Source organism: Vitis vinifera, chromosome 5 (assembly GCF_030704535.1).
Source record: "Vitis vinifera cultivar Pinot Noir 40024 chromosome 5, ASM3070453v1".
In the NCBI taxonomy this organism is placed as follows: Eukaryota; Viridiplantae; Streptophyta; class Magnoliopsida; order Vitales; family Vitaceae; genus Vitis; species Vitis vinifera.
This window is the reverse complement of record NC_081809.1, coordinates 25900167-25916525: the sequence shown is the minus strand read 5'-3', so window position 1 is coordinate 25916525 and position 16359 is coordinate 25900167. Positions and strand designations below refer to the sequence as shown.

At 34.0% G+C, this 16359-nt stretch overlaps 1 protein-coding gene and 1 long non-coding RNA gene across 2 annotated transcripts; one reads left to right on the top strand and one right to left on the bottom strand.

Annotated features, from left to right (window-relative positions):
* The first annotated feature begins 4030 nt into the window (after nucleotides 1-4030).
* Nucleotides 4031-5579, top strand: LOC132253859 (uncharacterized). Its single transcript, XR_009465772.1, has 2 exons — nucleotides 4031-4363; nucleotides 5343-5579. It is a non-coding gene; the product is annotated as an uncharacterized LOC132253859 (long non-coding RNA).
* A 946-nt stretch (nucleotides 5580-6525) lies between these two features.
* On the bottom strand, nucleotides 6526-7469 carry LOC104879504 (stearoyl-[acyl-carrier-protein] 9-desaturase, chloroplastic). Its single transcript, XM_010652471.3, has 2 exons — nucleotides 7346-7469; nucleotides 6526-7177 (listed from the first exon to the last, which is right to left on the bottom strand). The coding sequence occupies exons 1-2, from the start codon at nucleotides 7447-7449 to the stop codon at nucleotides 6652-6654; spliced, it is 630 nt and encodes a 209-aa protein (XP_010650773.1). The 5' UTR covers nucleotides 7450-7469; the 3' UTR covers nucleotides 6526-6651.
* Nucleotides 7470-16359: the final 8890 nt, after the last annotated feature.

Below are 16359 nucleotides of genomic sequence, written 5' to 3'. Positions count from 1 at the left end.
AAGTCCTATCCACGAATGTTGTGGGTCACTTGCTATCGTCTTTGCTTTTCCTATTACCGAATCGACCCTTTTTTGGGTCGGAGCAGAGCGCTAGCTTTTGGCTCTAAATTATGTACAGAAAACTTTTAGAGAAAAATTTTGGCTCATTCCCTGGGACTACATTTGCATTTATTAAGGTGCCATAATTTCCTTCTCCACTACCACCCACCTGCTGAGCTCTCTAAGCCAGGGATTTTTTTTTTTTTTTTGCTCAAGCTTTGCCACCTGGACGTGTATTGCCCTCTGGTTGTAACAACAATTTCTAGGAGATGAGTGATACTGGTCCTTGAGGGTCTTGCACCGAGATACATTTTGGCGGCTGATGCTTAACCATATTCAGGGAAAGTTGGATTAAATGATACAGACAAAGTTGACATGGCATACGTGGTTATTGCTGATCACTTAAGAACTCTTTCTTTTGCTATTGCTGATGGATTTTGCCCAACTTAGAGCACTTTTGACTCGTGGATTGGGTATGGGTGGAAATCCACTATGAAGGATGCTACTGTTACGGTGCTTGCCCGTTTTAAATGATCAGAGTGAGGTTGAATTCCTCTTGACATGCATGGTTGTCCAAAGCTCCTTCTAAAGCCCTTGTTGACATCCCAGATTCATCCACCCACATGCATGGGAGCCATGCAAACCCGACCATCATCTATACCCATTTCTTTTACCTATCACCCTTCTCATTTTCCAAATTTACATATCTATCACGTCACCACTAATCCACTTCTCATCACCCTTCATATCTCTCATATACGTCACTGTTAGGAATATTAGGCTAATTCAACCTATGGTAGGCAATATAAATACAATTGCATATAAATTAAAAGAGTAGGGAAGAGATAATGCAAACACAAGAGTTTATAGTGGTTCGACACAACCCGGCCTACATCCACTCTCCTCTAACTTCAATCCCAAGCTTGAGGTTCCACTAATTCAAGGCTTCCAAACCAAGCCTTCAAGTAATACAATTGGATTATGGTTTCAATTCACCCTCTTGGACTTTTGGCTCCAAGCACCCTTTACAATTCTCAAGAGATATCCCGCTCTTGAACAACCCCTTAAGTGATACCCCACACTTGAGACTTCCTCTCAAAGATTTACAAATAAAAGATCTCACAAAATCCTAGCACAAGAACTTTAAGCTCAAATGATACAAGAAAACTAGGATTGAAGGGTGCACTAAAGATTTGCAAGTTTTAGAACAATGGTGCACTCAAAAACACTCTTCCAAGGCTCAAATATGATCAAGAAATGTTTGGGAAGGTTAAGCTTTTGAAACAATGAAGATTAGAGCCTTTTTATAGAAGAGAAAAGCCAAACTAGCCGTTTTGGGGTTCGTCCGATCGAGCTAGGGGTCGACCGGTTGACTAGCCGTTAGCATTTAATGCTTGGCAGGTGACCGTTGGACCTCGATCGGACCTCAACCGGACCTCAACCGATTGAGGTTCATCCTTGACCGGTTGAACAACCGTTCTGGAAGAAAGAGAGTTTTTTGCACCCTCGACCGGTTGAGCTGGGGGTCTACTCGGGCCTCGACCGATTGAGCTGTGGGTCAACCCGGACCTTGACCGGTTGAGTTGGGGGTCGACCCAGACCTCGACCGGTTGAGCTTGCGGTCGACCGGTTCCTCACTCGGTTCAACCGATTGAGCCATTTTTTGGCTCAACACCCAACTTTTTCAACTTAAAACCCTTTAAAACAAGTTTGAAAAATATTTAATATAAGGTTTTAGTTGAAAACAAGAAATCATCCAATTCTTAAGATATTTAAAACAAAATAACTATTGGACGATTTTGGTGCATAAGTGAAGAATGTAGTGCATGAAAATCCTAGTGCACCAACAACCTTACAAAGAGATCTTATGAAGCTTAGGTCTTGAAAAACACTTCTCTTTGAGGTGGTCTTTTTCTTCATGATTTCTTCTTGGCTTGATTTGTCTTTGTGATTGCCACTTTGGAAATCGTCTTGCCTAATCACACTTGAAATATAATCATTAGTTCTAAACCTTGTTTTGTTATCATCAAAATCAAGATTAACCAAACCTTGGTTTCGCAGTCACCATACCTACCATCCATCATTCATTCCCTACACCTACCACACTCATTCATCTCTCTACCTTCAACCTTGCTCATGCCTACCCAGCCAGACCACTACTCGTTTCCCATGCGTACGTGATCACCATGCAAGGGTCACCCTAAACCCTTCTCCAAGCCCTCCATTTAAGTCCCTCTTCTGTCATATCTAAGCCTTGAGTAGCATCGCTCCATGCCAAGTTCACCATCCCCAAACATTCATACCCATTGAAGCTACCTTTATACAAGTCGCTTTCTTTTCAGTCCTAACACCATGCTCTGCACATTAAAGTCTCTGTGATCAGTGAGTTTTGGACCACACTATGGTGCCAAAGACTGTGTTCGGGCTTTCAAAAAAGCCTTTTGTCCATTTTAAGGCTGTTTCAGTTTCTTCAACGACCATTGGCTCAATTAATTTATGTGATCCGTGCTTCCAATGGTAAAGAATGGTATGTTGCAATAGGAAGTGGTTCACCTTTATGAAAAATCACCGATGAGCAAGTATATGTAATTAAAGCAGCTTTGGAAGCAAAGAACACGCATGTAAATGTCTATGTTGGCATGCGTTACTTGGTATCTATTCATTAAGGAAGCAAACAAGCAAATTAAGAAAGATTAGAATACAAGGTTTGTTGTGCTGCTACTTTATCCTCCATTCTCTGTTATTGCGACTGGATCAAGCATCTGCTTTCTTGAGAACATCTTCAGGGAAGATGCACATTTGTCAAGGCCCTTATTTCTCAAGTTTTTGTCTTGTTGAGATTGGTGATATGATGGGTAGGGACTTTCGGTACCATTATGAGAAGCCAAGTGAGCTTGAGGTTGCATGCTTTGAGGCGAGGAAGCTCATAGCTGATAGAAAGGTGATAGTTTTGGGTGCATAATGGGGAGAACAAGAGTTTCAATTTGATTCGCATTGTGCCGATACAAGAATTGATATGCTTCCAGCGCTATCAAGAGATTACCTAAAAAAAGGGTTATTTCGGAATGGGTTCAAAGGTCTACCTGGCCAAAATCCTCTCTCTAGGTTGAATAGGTCCATGAAGAGGATGACGTGTGTATACAGACCGAAAGAAGGAATACAATATTGTAAAGTGATTGCTGTGCATGTTGTCCTAGAGAGAAGTGGACATTAAGAAGAACATAAAGGTTGAGAAAGTCCTTGGTGGCTAGTTGGAAGATTCCAAGGTTCTTAAAGGAGTTATGATTAACAAAGATGTTGTGGCCCTTAGAAAAATGAAAAGAAAGATTGCCAACCCTCGTATTATTCTTCTTGATTGCCCCCTTGAATATAAACAATGGGAGGACCCAAATAAATGCAGAGTTGGTTAGAGAAGAAGACTAGGGAATTCTCCTGAAAATGAAGGAAGAATACATTGGAAATCTGTGCATGCATGTAATGACCGGGTATTTTATGCCACGTTAGCTTTTTTATTTTGAAAAGTCTTATTTTGAGTGATGGTTGAAAAGTCAAAAAGAAAAGTGTTTGGAGAACACATGTTAATTTTGGATTGGTGAAATTCGGTTTATTGTGTTGGTCAATTAGGCGAGTTGAAATTTTTGTGCCATGCCAGCCTTAGAATAGAAAAGTTCTTACGATTTTAGAAATTGAGAAATTTCGGAAAAGAAAAATGAAAATGAAAATGAAAAGTAAATTGATTAAAATTAATTAAGTAAAAAAAATTAATTAAATTATTTTTTTTGTTGGTGTTTAATAAATTAATTTGTGTTGTTAAAAAAAAAATGAAATGAAATTGGAAATGGAAAATAACCAAATGAAAACAAAGAAAAGAAAATAAATAAACAAAAAGATTAATTAGAGCCTCTGGATTTGGGCCGTGGGCAGTGGTTGTGAGTGGATGAAAGTAGGCTTTTGAAAACAAAAATAAAAAGGGAATCGATTTGGGCTTGGATGAATTGGGTTTCAAAAGAAAGAAATAAAAGGGTAGTTGGGCTTTTGGGCTCTTGGGCCGTGGACTTCGTGGTGGCTGGTGGATTAAAATAACAAAATGAAATGGGCTTTGTAAAAAGAAAGGAAAATCAATTAAACAGTGGCAGAATGGGTGAGAAAAGGAGCAGCGACGGCACTGTGGAGAAGTTGCATCTCGCCAGAACTTTGACTGACCATTTGGGTGGCCAAACGACCTCCATTTCGGCTCAAATTTTAAGGAGGTGCTCTACTCGACGAGAGGAACAATCCTACGGTGGCCGATCGTGTTTTTAACGATTGAATTATTAGATCTGTGGTAGGGGAACCTAACCCTAAAACTTAAATTTAATGCGTCTTCCTTTAAAAAAAATTTGTAAATCTTATCATTATGAGTTAAATAGGTAATATGGGTGTTGTATGAAATTTTCCTGTATTATTTGGAATTTGTTTGGAATTTTTGTAATTTCGGGAATTTGTTTTTGGTTGATAATTAATTGTTTTGAATTGTTAAAAATTATTAGAAGTGTTGGAAAATTATGAAATTAGGGTTTAATTTCAAATCTAGTGATATGTGAATTTTTGGGCATTGGTTGGAATATTTTCGGAATTTTTATGGTGGAAAATTAGTTAATTTCGAATATTAGAAATTATTAGAATGGTTGAAAATGTCCGTAAGTGTGGTATATTTTCAAGTTTATTGATATGCAAATTTTTGAATATTTATTTGGGATATTTTCGGAAATTTTAATGTGGAAAATTTATTTTATTGGATTATTGGGGAATGTTGAAATTGTTGAAATTATTGAGGAACTTTGGAATTGTGGCATTTATTTGCATCATGGTTGTGTGAAGAAATTATGAAAATTGTGAAAAGTGTATGAAATGGAAAAAAATGAAATAGTGATGAAAAGTGAAAGTCCGTGTGAGGCAAATTAAGAAGGGAGAGAGATCCCTAGGGTGAAAGACCCAAAAGTTTACCCCGGGAAGACTCCGAATAGGGAGTGTATTTGGGTGCGGACGCGTATCCTTCGGTGAAAGCCCGAGAATAATAGTGCATTGTATGATTGTGTGTCACACATTCATGTGCATTCATTTAATTGTTGAATGTGTGGAATTGTGTATAATATTAGATATTAAACTATGTGGTTTGATTGATACTGTTGAAATGTTTCTGTTGTGTTGAAATGTTCTTTTTGTATTCTTTGGAACTTAGTAATCCCCTTAACCCCTTGGGTGTTAGGCACCCTACTGAGCAATGTGGAAATGCTCACCCCTTCCTTTTTACATCTTTTTAGATGCAGATATCACTCCTGAGGATCTACAGGTAGGGCAGGGAGGACTTCAAAATGCTCCTGGAGTGGCCTAGTGGAGTGTGACATTTTTTTTATTGTGTTTTTTGGATTTTTGGATTTGTTTTAGTAATTATGAATTATGGATTTGTAATGAAACTTTATTTTGATTAAGTTGTCTAATTGTGAACTTTTATTTTTGGACTATAATGAATATTCATTAAACCTTGTTGTTTTGAGTAATGTTAGGATATTGTAGTTTATGAGAATTCTAGTGGGATGTATGTGTAAAATAAAATTTTCAGAGTGTTTTGGTTAACTGCCAGCATGGAATAGGAGGAACCCTTAGGGTCAAACCTTTGACCTGGGGTCACGGGCCAAATTTTGGGTCGCCTAGAATTTGGGTCGTGACAATGCAAATACAAAAGTTCAAACCCGATTTGGTCATAACAGAAAAGGGGCTTAGTGACCTGGCAGGCCATTACTTGAGTAAAGCTGGAGTTAATGCAATCAGAAGATTGAGGAAAGCAGACAACAACAGGATTGTTAAGGCATGCAGAGCTGTTGTTGTAAACAGACCAGATGAACTTCAAGAATCTGATGTAGGAACTAGGGCTAGAATTTTTGAGGTCCAGAAGATTAGAGATGAGTTCTTTGCTTTCAAAAGTGAGTGCACAGACCCTAAGGCATACACTATTCTTCTTAAAGGCGCGAGCAAGGTTCATTTGAATGGAGTGGAAAGAAACTTGCAGGATGCCATGTCTGTGGCAAGAAACATGATAAAGATTCCAAAGCTTGTTCCTGGTGGGGGTGCTACAGAGTTAACTATTTCAGCTACATTAAAACAGAAAAGTTCATCTGTTGAATGGATTGAATTGAACGCAGATGGAAAGGTTTAGTAAGGTTTTTCTTTTGGGTATGGGTTCTCTGCCAAGCTCAAAAGTGTCGGCATTGTATATAAGCACTTTTGAATGGAGACAACAACTAAGAAAGTTCAGCTTGATCAAGGACATCCAGACGTGCATCGGTTGTTTTTGGCTGTCTATAAAAGCTTCATGGAAGCAGCTTCAAGTCCCGGTATTCTCCCCCATGAGAAAGTCTCTGGCTTGAATCATAGGAACTTTAATAAGAAATCATCCATGTGATGCCCTCAGACCACATGGTTTAAGTCTGCACACTGTCATTCATCTGAGGGTCTTAAGGGATCACAACTTTTGAACTCCATTGAGAAGAGATCCTTAAGACGATTGAGAAAATGGCGATAACCAACCCCCTGCAAAACAACCTAAACCACTTCTAGTTCCTGTTTCTAAGCCTAAAGAGAAGAGAGATGGTCGTCGGCTAAGGAAGATGAAGGAGAGATACACCATAACGGACATGAGGAACCTAGCCAATAGGACGCAGTTTGGTATTTCCTAAAGAGAGTACTTTGGGGGATGAACTGGGGAAAGGATATGAAATGCTCGGTCTGGTTGGGAATGAAAAGTTGCATGTGTCCATTGGTCAAAATAAACTTGTTGTCAAAGTTGCTAAAAGTTTGGTAAGTTGGAAGGGCTTCTTCAGTGATCATATGTCCAACCAAAACAACAAAGTAGTCATCTGGGGTCCCCTTAGCTCTCTCCTGTAGCTCCTTGACTCGCTCATGAAATCCATCAGACGCAGGATCAGGCAGAAAATCCTGAGGTTGCCAACATTTCTCAACTGGCTTCAGGTGAATTAAAACGTTCTCTTCAACCCAATTCTCCATGGATTTGAAAATCTCAATCTTGTGTGGTGGCATTGAGTGGGTTACTTGCACCTTGAGAGGAGAGCTAGAAGTCTTCTTTGTATTCTTAATCTCCCTACATTAAACAGAAGAAATTTGGATTAGGTACTTACAGTTCAGATGCGTCTTTTCACAAGGGTTAGACACTGGTTAGGATGAAACAATGAACATAGGCACTAGTCATTTTCTACTAGATGGTATGAACATTCCGTACACTTTTGTTAGAAGTGAAGAACACACTCACCTGGACACAGAGCGGTGCATGGAGGCCATGGAGAATTTGGGAGATGAATGATAACCCATTTGCAGGAAAGTAAAAGAAAGCAAGGGATTCAAATTGAGAGCCATTTTCTGACTTCACTTCCTTCTACTCTGGACGAGAGACTTGGATGCTAAATATATACATATAGAAATGGATGTTCTTGGGTGGATTTAGACACATGGAAAGGCAACTTGGAGGAGAAAACCCTCATAAAAGCTATTGTGCTTCCTTGTTGCTACCTTGATCGAAAAGTTCAATGGGATGTCTTTCCCTAAGAGCATTCATGGCCACTGTAGAGAGACAAGTTGATAGCTGACAGACAGCAGAGATCTGTAGTAATGTGCCTTTCCACTTGCCCCGTCCTGGAAAATCCTTCCCTTTAATTGCTAATCTACCACTGCTATGCATATTTTAACAAAAATTATTCTCTGAAACGCACGGTTAGAAAACACTGTTCTATTGTAAAGAATCAAAAACTGTTTTCAAGAACCATTGCTAAATTGTTCCTAAATTCAAGAAAAAAAAATCATTTTCAAACATTAAAAAATATTTTTAACCCTCTTCAAATTTTCCAAATTGCTACAAAACAATTATTCGTGTTTCTAATTCCTTTTAAAATTACTACCAAACAAACTTTAAATGCTTTTAAAAGTACTCTAACCAATTCCACTTTCTAATTCCTTTTACAATCACTGTTGAATGGGTTTTAAATGTTTTTAAAAGTACTCCAACCAATTTCACTAACACCAATGTTCAACTACCATCCACCCTCTCCATCAAAAGCCCTTCTTTATTCCTCTAGAGTTAAAAGGGCATTGAAGTGCAACTTTGCCACCATCACCATGCTCACCACTAAAGATCGATAACGTGTGTCTATGTTATGATAATAGATGTTTGTTTATTTTTAATTTGTCTATGTTCCATTCATAAGAATTTATTCATCTTTGAAACTAGTGTGGGGTTGATGTTGTTTTTTATTTTTATTTTTATTATTTTATTTAAAAATAAATAAATAAATAAAATAAAATAAAAACTTTAGAGATGAATTAAGGCATATATGAAAGTATAAGGGTAATTTTTATAATTTATGAGAGTAATTATTCAAGTAGTTGAAACTTGTATAAATAAGATTTGTTTACAAAGTTGGTCATTTTTTCATGAATTATTGAAATGAATGTGGCACATGACTTTATTGTTGGGATAATTAGTTTCATTTATTAATATTCATGACTTAATAATAGACTCTGGCTTGGAAGGCAACTTATGAGGTTGTATTAATTGAGTGGAGGTTGATGCATTAAAAGAATACTAACATATAGCTTCAATAATCGAGTCTATACCAACTAAGAGAAATTTCGTTAAATTGAATTAATGACTTAATATGAGTTGGATATGACTTAAATGTTGTTTAGATGTACATTTTTAGAAACAAAAGTAATAATAACTTTGACATACAATTTAAGAGTTTTTTAAAGACTTATTTTAAAAACAAGATAATTTTTAAAAAATGTTTAAAAATTTTGAAGAATTAAATTTTTTTTACTATCTCAAATTTTATTTTATTTTTTAAAACATAAGATATTACTTTTTATGTAAGAGATCTTATTTTGAAAATAAAAATAGAAAAATGTATCCAAAAGAACACCTAGCCTGTTCTTTAGAACAAAAAACAAAAAAACACATATAACAACCAAAAATTGTTTAAGAACAAAAACATGGTATTTTCAGAGAACATCTTTTAGTTGTTTTTTGTTATTTTTACTTATTTTTTTAGGATTATTTTAAGTAATTATACAAGCATGTAGAATGATTAAAAACATAAAATATAAAAATTATTTTTAAAACATATTTAAAAATATTAAAAACGAGTTAAAAACATTTTAGGTTTCGAAACAAACTTTTGTTCTACAAAACATCAAAGAAAAGTTTTTAAAAACTATGCTTAAAAATTATTTTTCAAAACTATTTTCGAAAACAATTATCAAATAGACCCTTAATAACTAAATTTCAATTATTAAAAATATTTGATAAAATGACATAATTTTTTCTAGTCCTAACTATTGTTCTTTGGGTTGTTCATATATCTTTCCCTCACATTTATTTCTCATAATCTCATAAATTAGTTTTAAATTAACACATTAATTATAATTTTATTTATAGTCATTTTAAATACTTGAACATTAAGTTAATTATGCCAATCACACCTGAGCTAAGAGATTGAATTTATTGACTTTATTTATTGGAATTTTTTTTTTCAGGACTCACTTAAACCCATTTGAACTTATTATTAAGTTTAAATTGAAAACATATTTTTAAGCTTAAATGACATGATAATTAGCTAAAATGGAAGAAGAATCAAAGAGTGAAAAAAATAAAATTGTTATTGATTTTAAAAAAGAATTTTTAAAATCATTTACTTTTTTTTTTAAGACTAATTAAATAATTTGAAAAAGCATAAGTTTTTAATTGATTTTTTTTTCCATATTTTTCATAATAAATCAAACATGAGAAAATAATTTTTTTTAAAACATTTTTTAGTTTGTCAAACATCTAATTTCTATAAGAAAATATTTTCAAATATTAAAAAAACCTTCTAACACTCTAAAATCACTATCAAATAAACTTTATAGAATTTACAATATCGCTACTACCATCATTGAAACACTTTTAATCCTCTCAAAATCAATTTTAATTCTAATAGTTCATTTTAGAGTCATTTTAATAAAGTTAAAAGTGCTTTTGAATATTTGAAAACACTTCTTTACAAAATTAGATGTTTGAAAGACTTTTAAAAATATAAAAAATCACTCAAAAATATTATTTCAAAAATATTTTTTTATGAAATAGTGTGAACCTGCGCTTTTCATGTGCGTTCTCACTCGAATGGCGAGACTCACTTTTCATTTATTTGTTGAAAATTTGATTTTTTGAAAAAGATTTGAAGTCCCACTTATTTTTGTTTTGTTTTTTTTTTTTTAAGGGAAAACAAAATAAGAAAAAAAACTTTAAGTGTGACTTCTTATTTGGAAAAGACAATCTGTGGAAAACCAAAGGCGAGTTTGGGGGTCAGGCTACCCATTGGAAAGGTACGATAGTGAACCGTAACACCCCTCTAAGTTTGTATACGTACGACCTCTGCTAAACGAATTAAGGGAATTATGACAATTAATTAATTATGGATACCAAGAAAAATAATCAATGTACAAGTCATGTTGAAAATCAATATGTACAAAAATTATGATGAAATTTAATTACAAGAATATACAAAATAAATAACAAGAGAATTATGAAAAATGATTTATTGAACTAAATAAAAAAAGATATTAAAAAAATAGTTTTCAAGAAATTTCAAATGATTTTATTAAAAATAATTTTGAATTAATGATTTTAATTTATTTATTTATAAAAAAGAGTTAATGAGTTATTTACACTTATTGTATCAAAAGAATTTATTACAAAATTTCAATTTGGGTACAAAAATTATTTTTACTTGTTTTTACTAGAAAAGAATGAATTTTTAAAATTTTATTTTTTAAAAAAACATTTCAATTTATTTTCATTTAATAAAAGTGACTTATACATATTATTAAAAAAAAAAAAAACTTTATTTGCAAAAGAATTTTTAATTAAAAAGAAAAAAAATTAAATCCTCTATTTCTAAAAATTACTTTTAATCTTATTTTAATTAAGGAAAAAGAATTTATTTTTTTTAAAAAAAAAACATTTTTTGGACAATTTTATTAAAAGCAATTTTTGTACAATTATTATTATTATTATTTTTCAAATTCCATTAAAAACAATATTTTTTTGAATTTTTATTAATAAAAAAACTTTCTTTTATTAAGAAGAATATTTTAAATTTATTATTTTATTAAAACATATTTACTGAATTATTCATCTTATTTAAACAAAATTTCTGATTTGTTCGATATCCAATTTTGTACACAACAAATAAACATATACAAACAAATATTTACAAAAACTAATAAAATTAAAATCAAATAGTAGTGGGAAATGAAACGTGTACCCCAATAAGCTTACAACAAGTTTAATGTCTTCTTACAGTTTTTCGATTCTCACTTTCTTCCATGAAATTCCATGCACCATGTGTTATAAATTTGTACTTAGCCAACAGAATTATAGAATGAATCTATACAAAAACAAAAATAACTCAAATGAAGAAGCAAAAGAAATAAGCAGAGCCCAGATAATATACAAGCCCCATAAAAATAAAAGGAAAACCCAAATGCAATTAAATTGAAATGGCAATTCTGAAACAACATACTAAGCCCAAATCTCAAATCATAAATCAAATCCAATTGACAAAGTAGGCTCAAACCAAAACGCAATCCAAATACCAATAAGCCCAAGGCCCAAATAATATTGAAACTAAGTTCAACCTAAATTCAAGCCCACAAACAAAATCCAATAGCCTAAATATAAGCCATAAAGATCAAAGGGTAGGGTTTACCCATGGTCTTGAAGTCACGTGGAGAAGAAAACTGCAATGAGAGGGTAACCACAATAATAGCAGCCATCATCGAATAAAGATGGAAGGACAATGGCCACCGGCAGTGGCAAGTTACGACCATGGGTTAGAGGGAAAAAAATAAAATAAAAAATGAGATAAAGAATAAAGAAAATGAAAGGAAAAAGAAGGAAAAAAGAGAAGATGAAAGTAAATGTGGGTAGAGGGAAAATGAAAGGAAGAAGGACAAGCAAAACGAAGTGGGCTCTACCGAAGAAAAAGAAAGACCACCAAATCTATCCTAATATGACATGAGCTCTCTTAACCCAAAACAAGAACAAAGAGGCTCTAAAATCCTATAAAAATGAAATGGCAAGAATGGAAACTCTTAAGGTGCCCCTAAAGTTACACTATGGATCCAGACTACCCCTGAAAAGTCTCCAAAGTGACTCGAAAATCGATATTGAAGTCAAGTAGCAGTTAAACCACCAAAGAGCATAGGAATAAGTACAAAGGGAAAAACCATACGAGGACATAAGGTGTAAAGTATCTAACAATACAATCAAGACACATGCTACTAGCTCATAAAGCTATATCTTGCACAAAAGATGAGAAGAGACTCTAGAATATCATAATGAAGTGAGAAACACATATGCAACAAAGAGAAGTAAGATGAAATGTGAAATTGTGAGAACAAAGATGTAATGCTAGTGATCATGAATATTAAGAGTTGTAGTTCTGAGTGACAAAATTGACTTTAAACGCTAAACTAAGAAAAGAATGGCTCTGGAAGCCAAACCAAAAAGCTAACTCTAAATGCTAAATCAGAAAGCCTACAAGTGAAGTCTTACGGTGGTGATACAACTGAAATGCCAATAGATGTCAATCTATGGTGGTGAAACTCTCAAAGACCCACAGATAAAAATTTATGATGGTGATAATCTCAAAGGCCTAAGGATGAAAATCCATGGTGGTGAATCAACTGAAATGCCCATAGATGTCCAATCTATGGTGGTGAGATAACTGAAACAAATGCTCATAAATGAAAATGTATGATAGTGAGATAACTGTAACAAATGCCCATAGATACACAATCTATAGTGGTGAATCTAAAATGCCCATAGATGTCTAATCTATGGTAGTGAAAACTGATTGAGGCCCATAGATGATAATCTATGATGGCGAATCTGAAATGCCCATAGATGTCTGATCTATGGTGGTGAAAACTGATTAAGGCCCATCAATGAAAATCTATGATGGTGAAAATTGATTGAGGTCCATAGATGATAATCTATGGTAGTGAATCTAAAATTCTCATAGATGTATGATATATGGTGGTGAGAATCACTAAAATGCCCATGGATGTCCAATCCATGGTGGTAAGATAATTGAAATGCCTATGGATGTCTAATCCATGGTGGTGAGAATCATTGAAAAAATGGGGATGCCTTAAACAAATTGACAATAGGGGAATGCCCTAAACAAACTGATAAAAGAGGGATGCCCTAAACAAACTAAAGAAAATTGGGAGTGCCCTAAACAAACCAATGGTAGGGAGAGTAAGCGATTTACAAAAGAAAACACCTAAAGCCAAAACAAGAAACAAGGAATGTGGTCTACAACCAGAAACACCTAAAAGAACCCTAAAAAAGTGACTAGGATAATGAACTCAATGAAAATGGGGTATGCTCCAAAAAAAAAAAAAAAACTAAAATGGGTATGCCCTAATATGACGACTCACAAAGATCAAGAAATAGATCAAATAGTGAGAAAATCTACAAAAAACCTAATAAACTCAAGGATAGGGGTATGCCCTAATGTAAAATAGTAACCAACATAAGACACAGAATGTCATCATACAAGACACTCTAGGATATGCTCAATGATGATGCAATGAAAAAGTCTAACATCAATGAATAAATGCTTAAACAAGACCATACATCACAAAAACTATGTTGACAAAGCAAAACTAAAATAACGGACCAAACAAATGCTGACCAAGACTCCAAGTCTGAAATGTAAATGTGGACCCGCATTTTTCACGTGTGTTCCTACTCAATCGACGAGACTCGCTTTTATTTGGTGAAAAAAATTAGTTTTTGGGAAAGTCAGAGTCACCATTTATTTTATTTTATTTTAAAGGGAAAATAAAACAAGAAATAAAACCCTAAAAAAATGACTCCATGGTTTTTGGAAAAACTTGTCTTTGAAAAAACCCCAAGTCTTGGTCCGAGGATCAGGTTACCTATTGGGAAGGTACCTCTAAGAGGCAACACCCCGCTAAGCCCTACAAAGGTCTCTACTGACTAAGTTGAGAGAAATATGACAATTAATTTGATTGATTATGGATACCTAGGTAGATTAGGTGATTTCAAAAATAGCATGCCAAACAAGAAAAACCAATCACAAATCATAAAGAAGATTTAAGGTGCGTACTTGGACTACTTCTTAAACGCTATCATAAAACATCAATGGTTAGTTTGGAAATATAGCACACAATATGTGTTTTATCCTAGCAAATCAAGTATACTTCGAAGCACCTAAGGATCACATCAAGCATAAATGAAATTCACAACAACATGCATGTTCATAAAATTTCAAAAAGTAAGTGATAGAGAGCGTACCTGGATAGCATGCATAATTTATAAGATTTCTCAAAAAAAGTTAGAAATGGTTAGGACAAGTATAAATTATATAACATCTCTATTATGTCTAATATACAGTACCAAAGCTAAAATTGAGCCAAGGTAAGTCAAATGACTCCAAAAATAAATAACCAATTCAAACAATGTACAAGATCATCAGCATGCAATTAGAAAATGGAGCATCAAAAAAACAATTTCTAAAAAATGGCTTAGAGTGGAATTTAATTACGAAAAAAATTTAGGAAACAACTCCTACACATCTAGATCAACTTACCGAAGGCCAAACTCTCATTCAAATGACAAATATGCAGCAAAAACACCTAAAGGTTTCATAAAGTCCAGATTAGATAAGAAAAACTAACATGCATAAAAGAATTTTTTAAAAATAATAAATGATCACATAAAATCATACAAAAAAATCACATACATATTTCAAGTCTCTATATCACATAAAAAATGAATCTAGGGTTGGATAGTATTCAAAAATATTTTTAAAACACTCAAGCTAATTAGATGTCCAGAATTCAGCGTGTAGAGTAGGTACAATTTTGAAAAATCATATCTCCCTCAAAAAGGAATATTTTTTAATATTTTATATGTCTAATATCAATTTCAAGAAGCCTAAAATTGAGGAAAAATATTTAATCAAATTTAAAAAGTCGTTTGGTATTTTATTTTTGCAAAAAGGTCTCGGATATCTAGAATTGGGTGAAAAGGGAGCCCCCTAAAGACTCATTTATATTTTTTTGTTCTGGAATTGTTTTCTAACTCAAACAAAACTTTAAATTCAAGTTCAAGGGGTGAGACAAGTCATACAAGCTTTGAAAATTTTTTAAAAATATTCTAAATTTTCTGTAATGAATTTTAACACTAAAGGGCTAGTGGTTGCACGAAAACTGGCAGCAAGGAAAAAGAAGTTTTTTGAAATAGCTATGATGCTCCCAAAACTCCTGTGGAGTGCGTGGTGTGGATCTTCAAAGTGGCAGCCCCCTTTCCAAAAATTCCATGCCTGTAAGTATCTCTCCCATCTACAACCCTAAAGCATTCTCCAGCACAGTTTGCTTCATACCGGAATCATAGAACTGTGAGTTCATGTTGTCATCAACTGAGACCTTCTCATGAACCGAGAGGCACGGGGTCCACAAAATGGCGACTCCGCTGGGGATCTTTTAGAGGGTCAAGCTTGAACTTAGGATGAAGCAAATGTGGCGTTTGATGAGTCGGTCAGTGGATACCTATCTCTTGATTGCACATTGAGAGTTCCCGAGTTTTCACTTTGGGACATTGACATGTTGATCATATTGGTTGATTATTTTGGTTGGGGATTATGATATAGCCAATTTCTTCATGCTTCATTGATATATTTGTTTGAGATATTTGACATGCTGATTATGATGATTGATTCGTCTTGATAGAGGTTTCTGAGATAGCTATTATCTCTATGCTTCATTGTCATATTCGTTTGAGATATTGACATGCTGATTGTATTGATTGCCTATCTTATTTCGCTTAGCATAGTGATTCTGACATTTGCCATGATTATTCTGATCGCCTTGCATGTATGGATTCGTTGTTGTTTTGATTTGACATGTCGATTCTCTGGGTCATATATTTTGTTGATTGTCTTTGAGCATGATGTCTGTATCACTATTCATTTTGACTATCATAGTTTGTGTGTGGACATGAGTGATATATCCTGTACTCTGTCTGACTGCATGTCGCATGATTGCCCTTCTTCTGCTTGATTACATGTGTTGCCTGTCTATGTGGGACACACACTTATCCCCTTATTCCTAAGACCCTAGTCTCGGTCGACATTGTTTTCCTGGCTCTCGTATTTGATATGAGACTTGTTTGCTCTGTTTGCTCTTCGACTGAGCTAG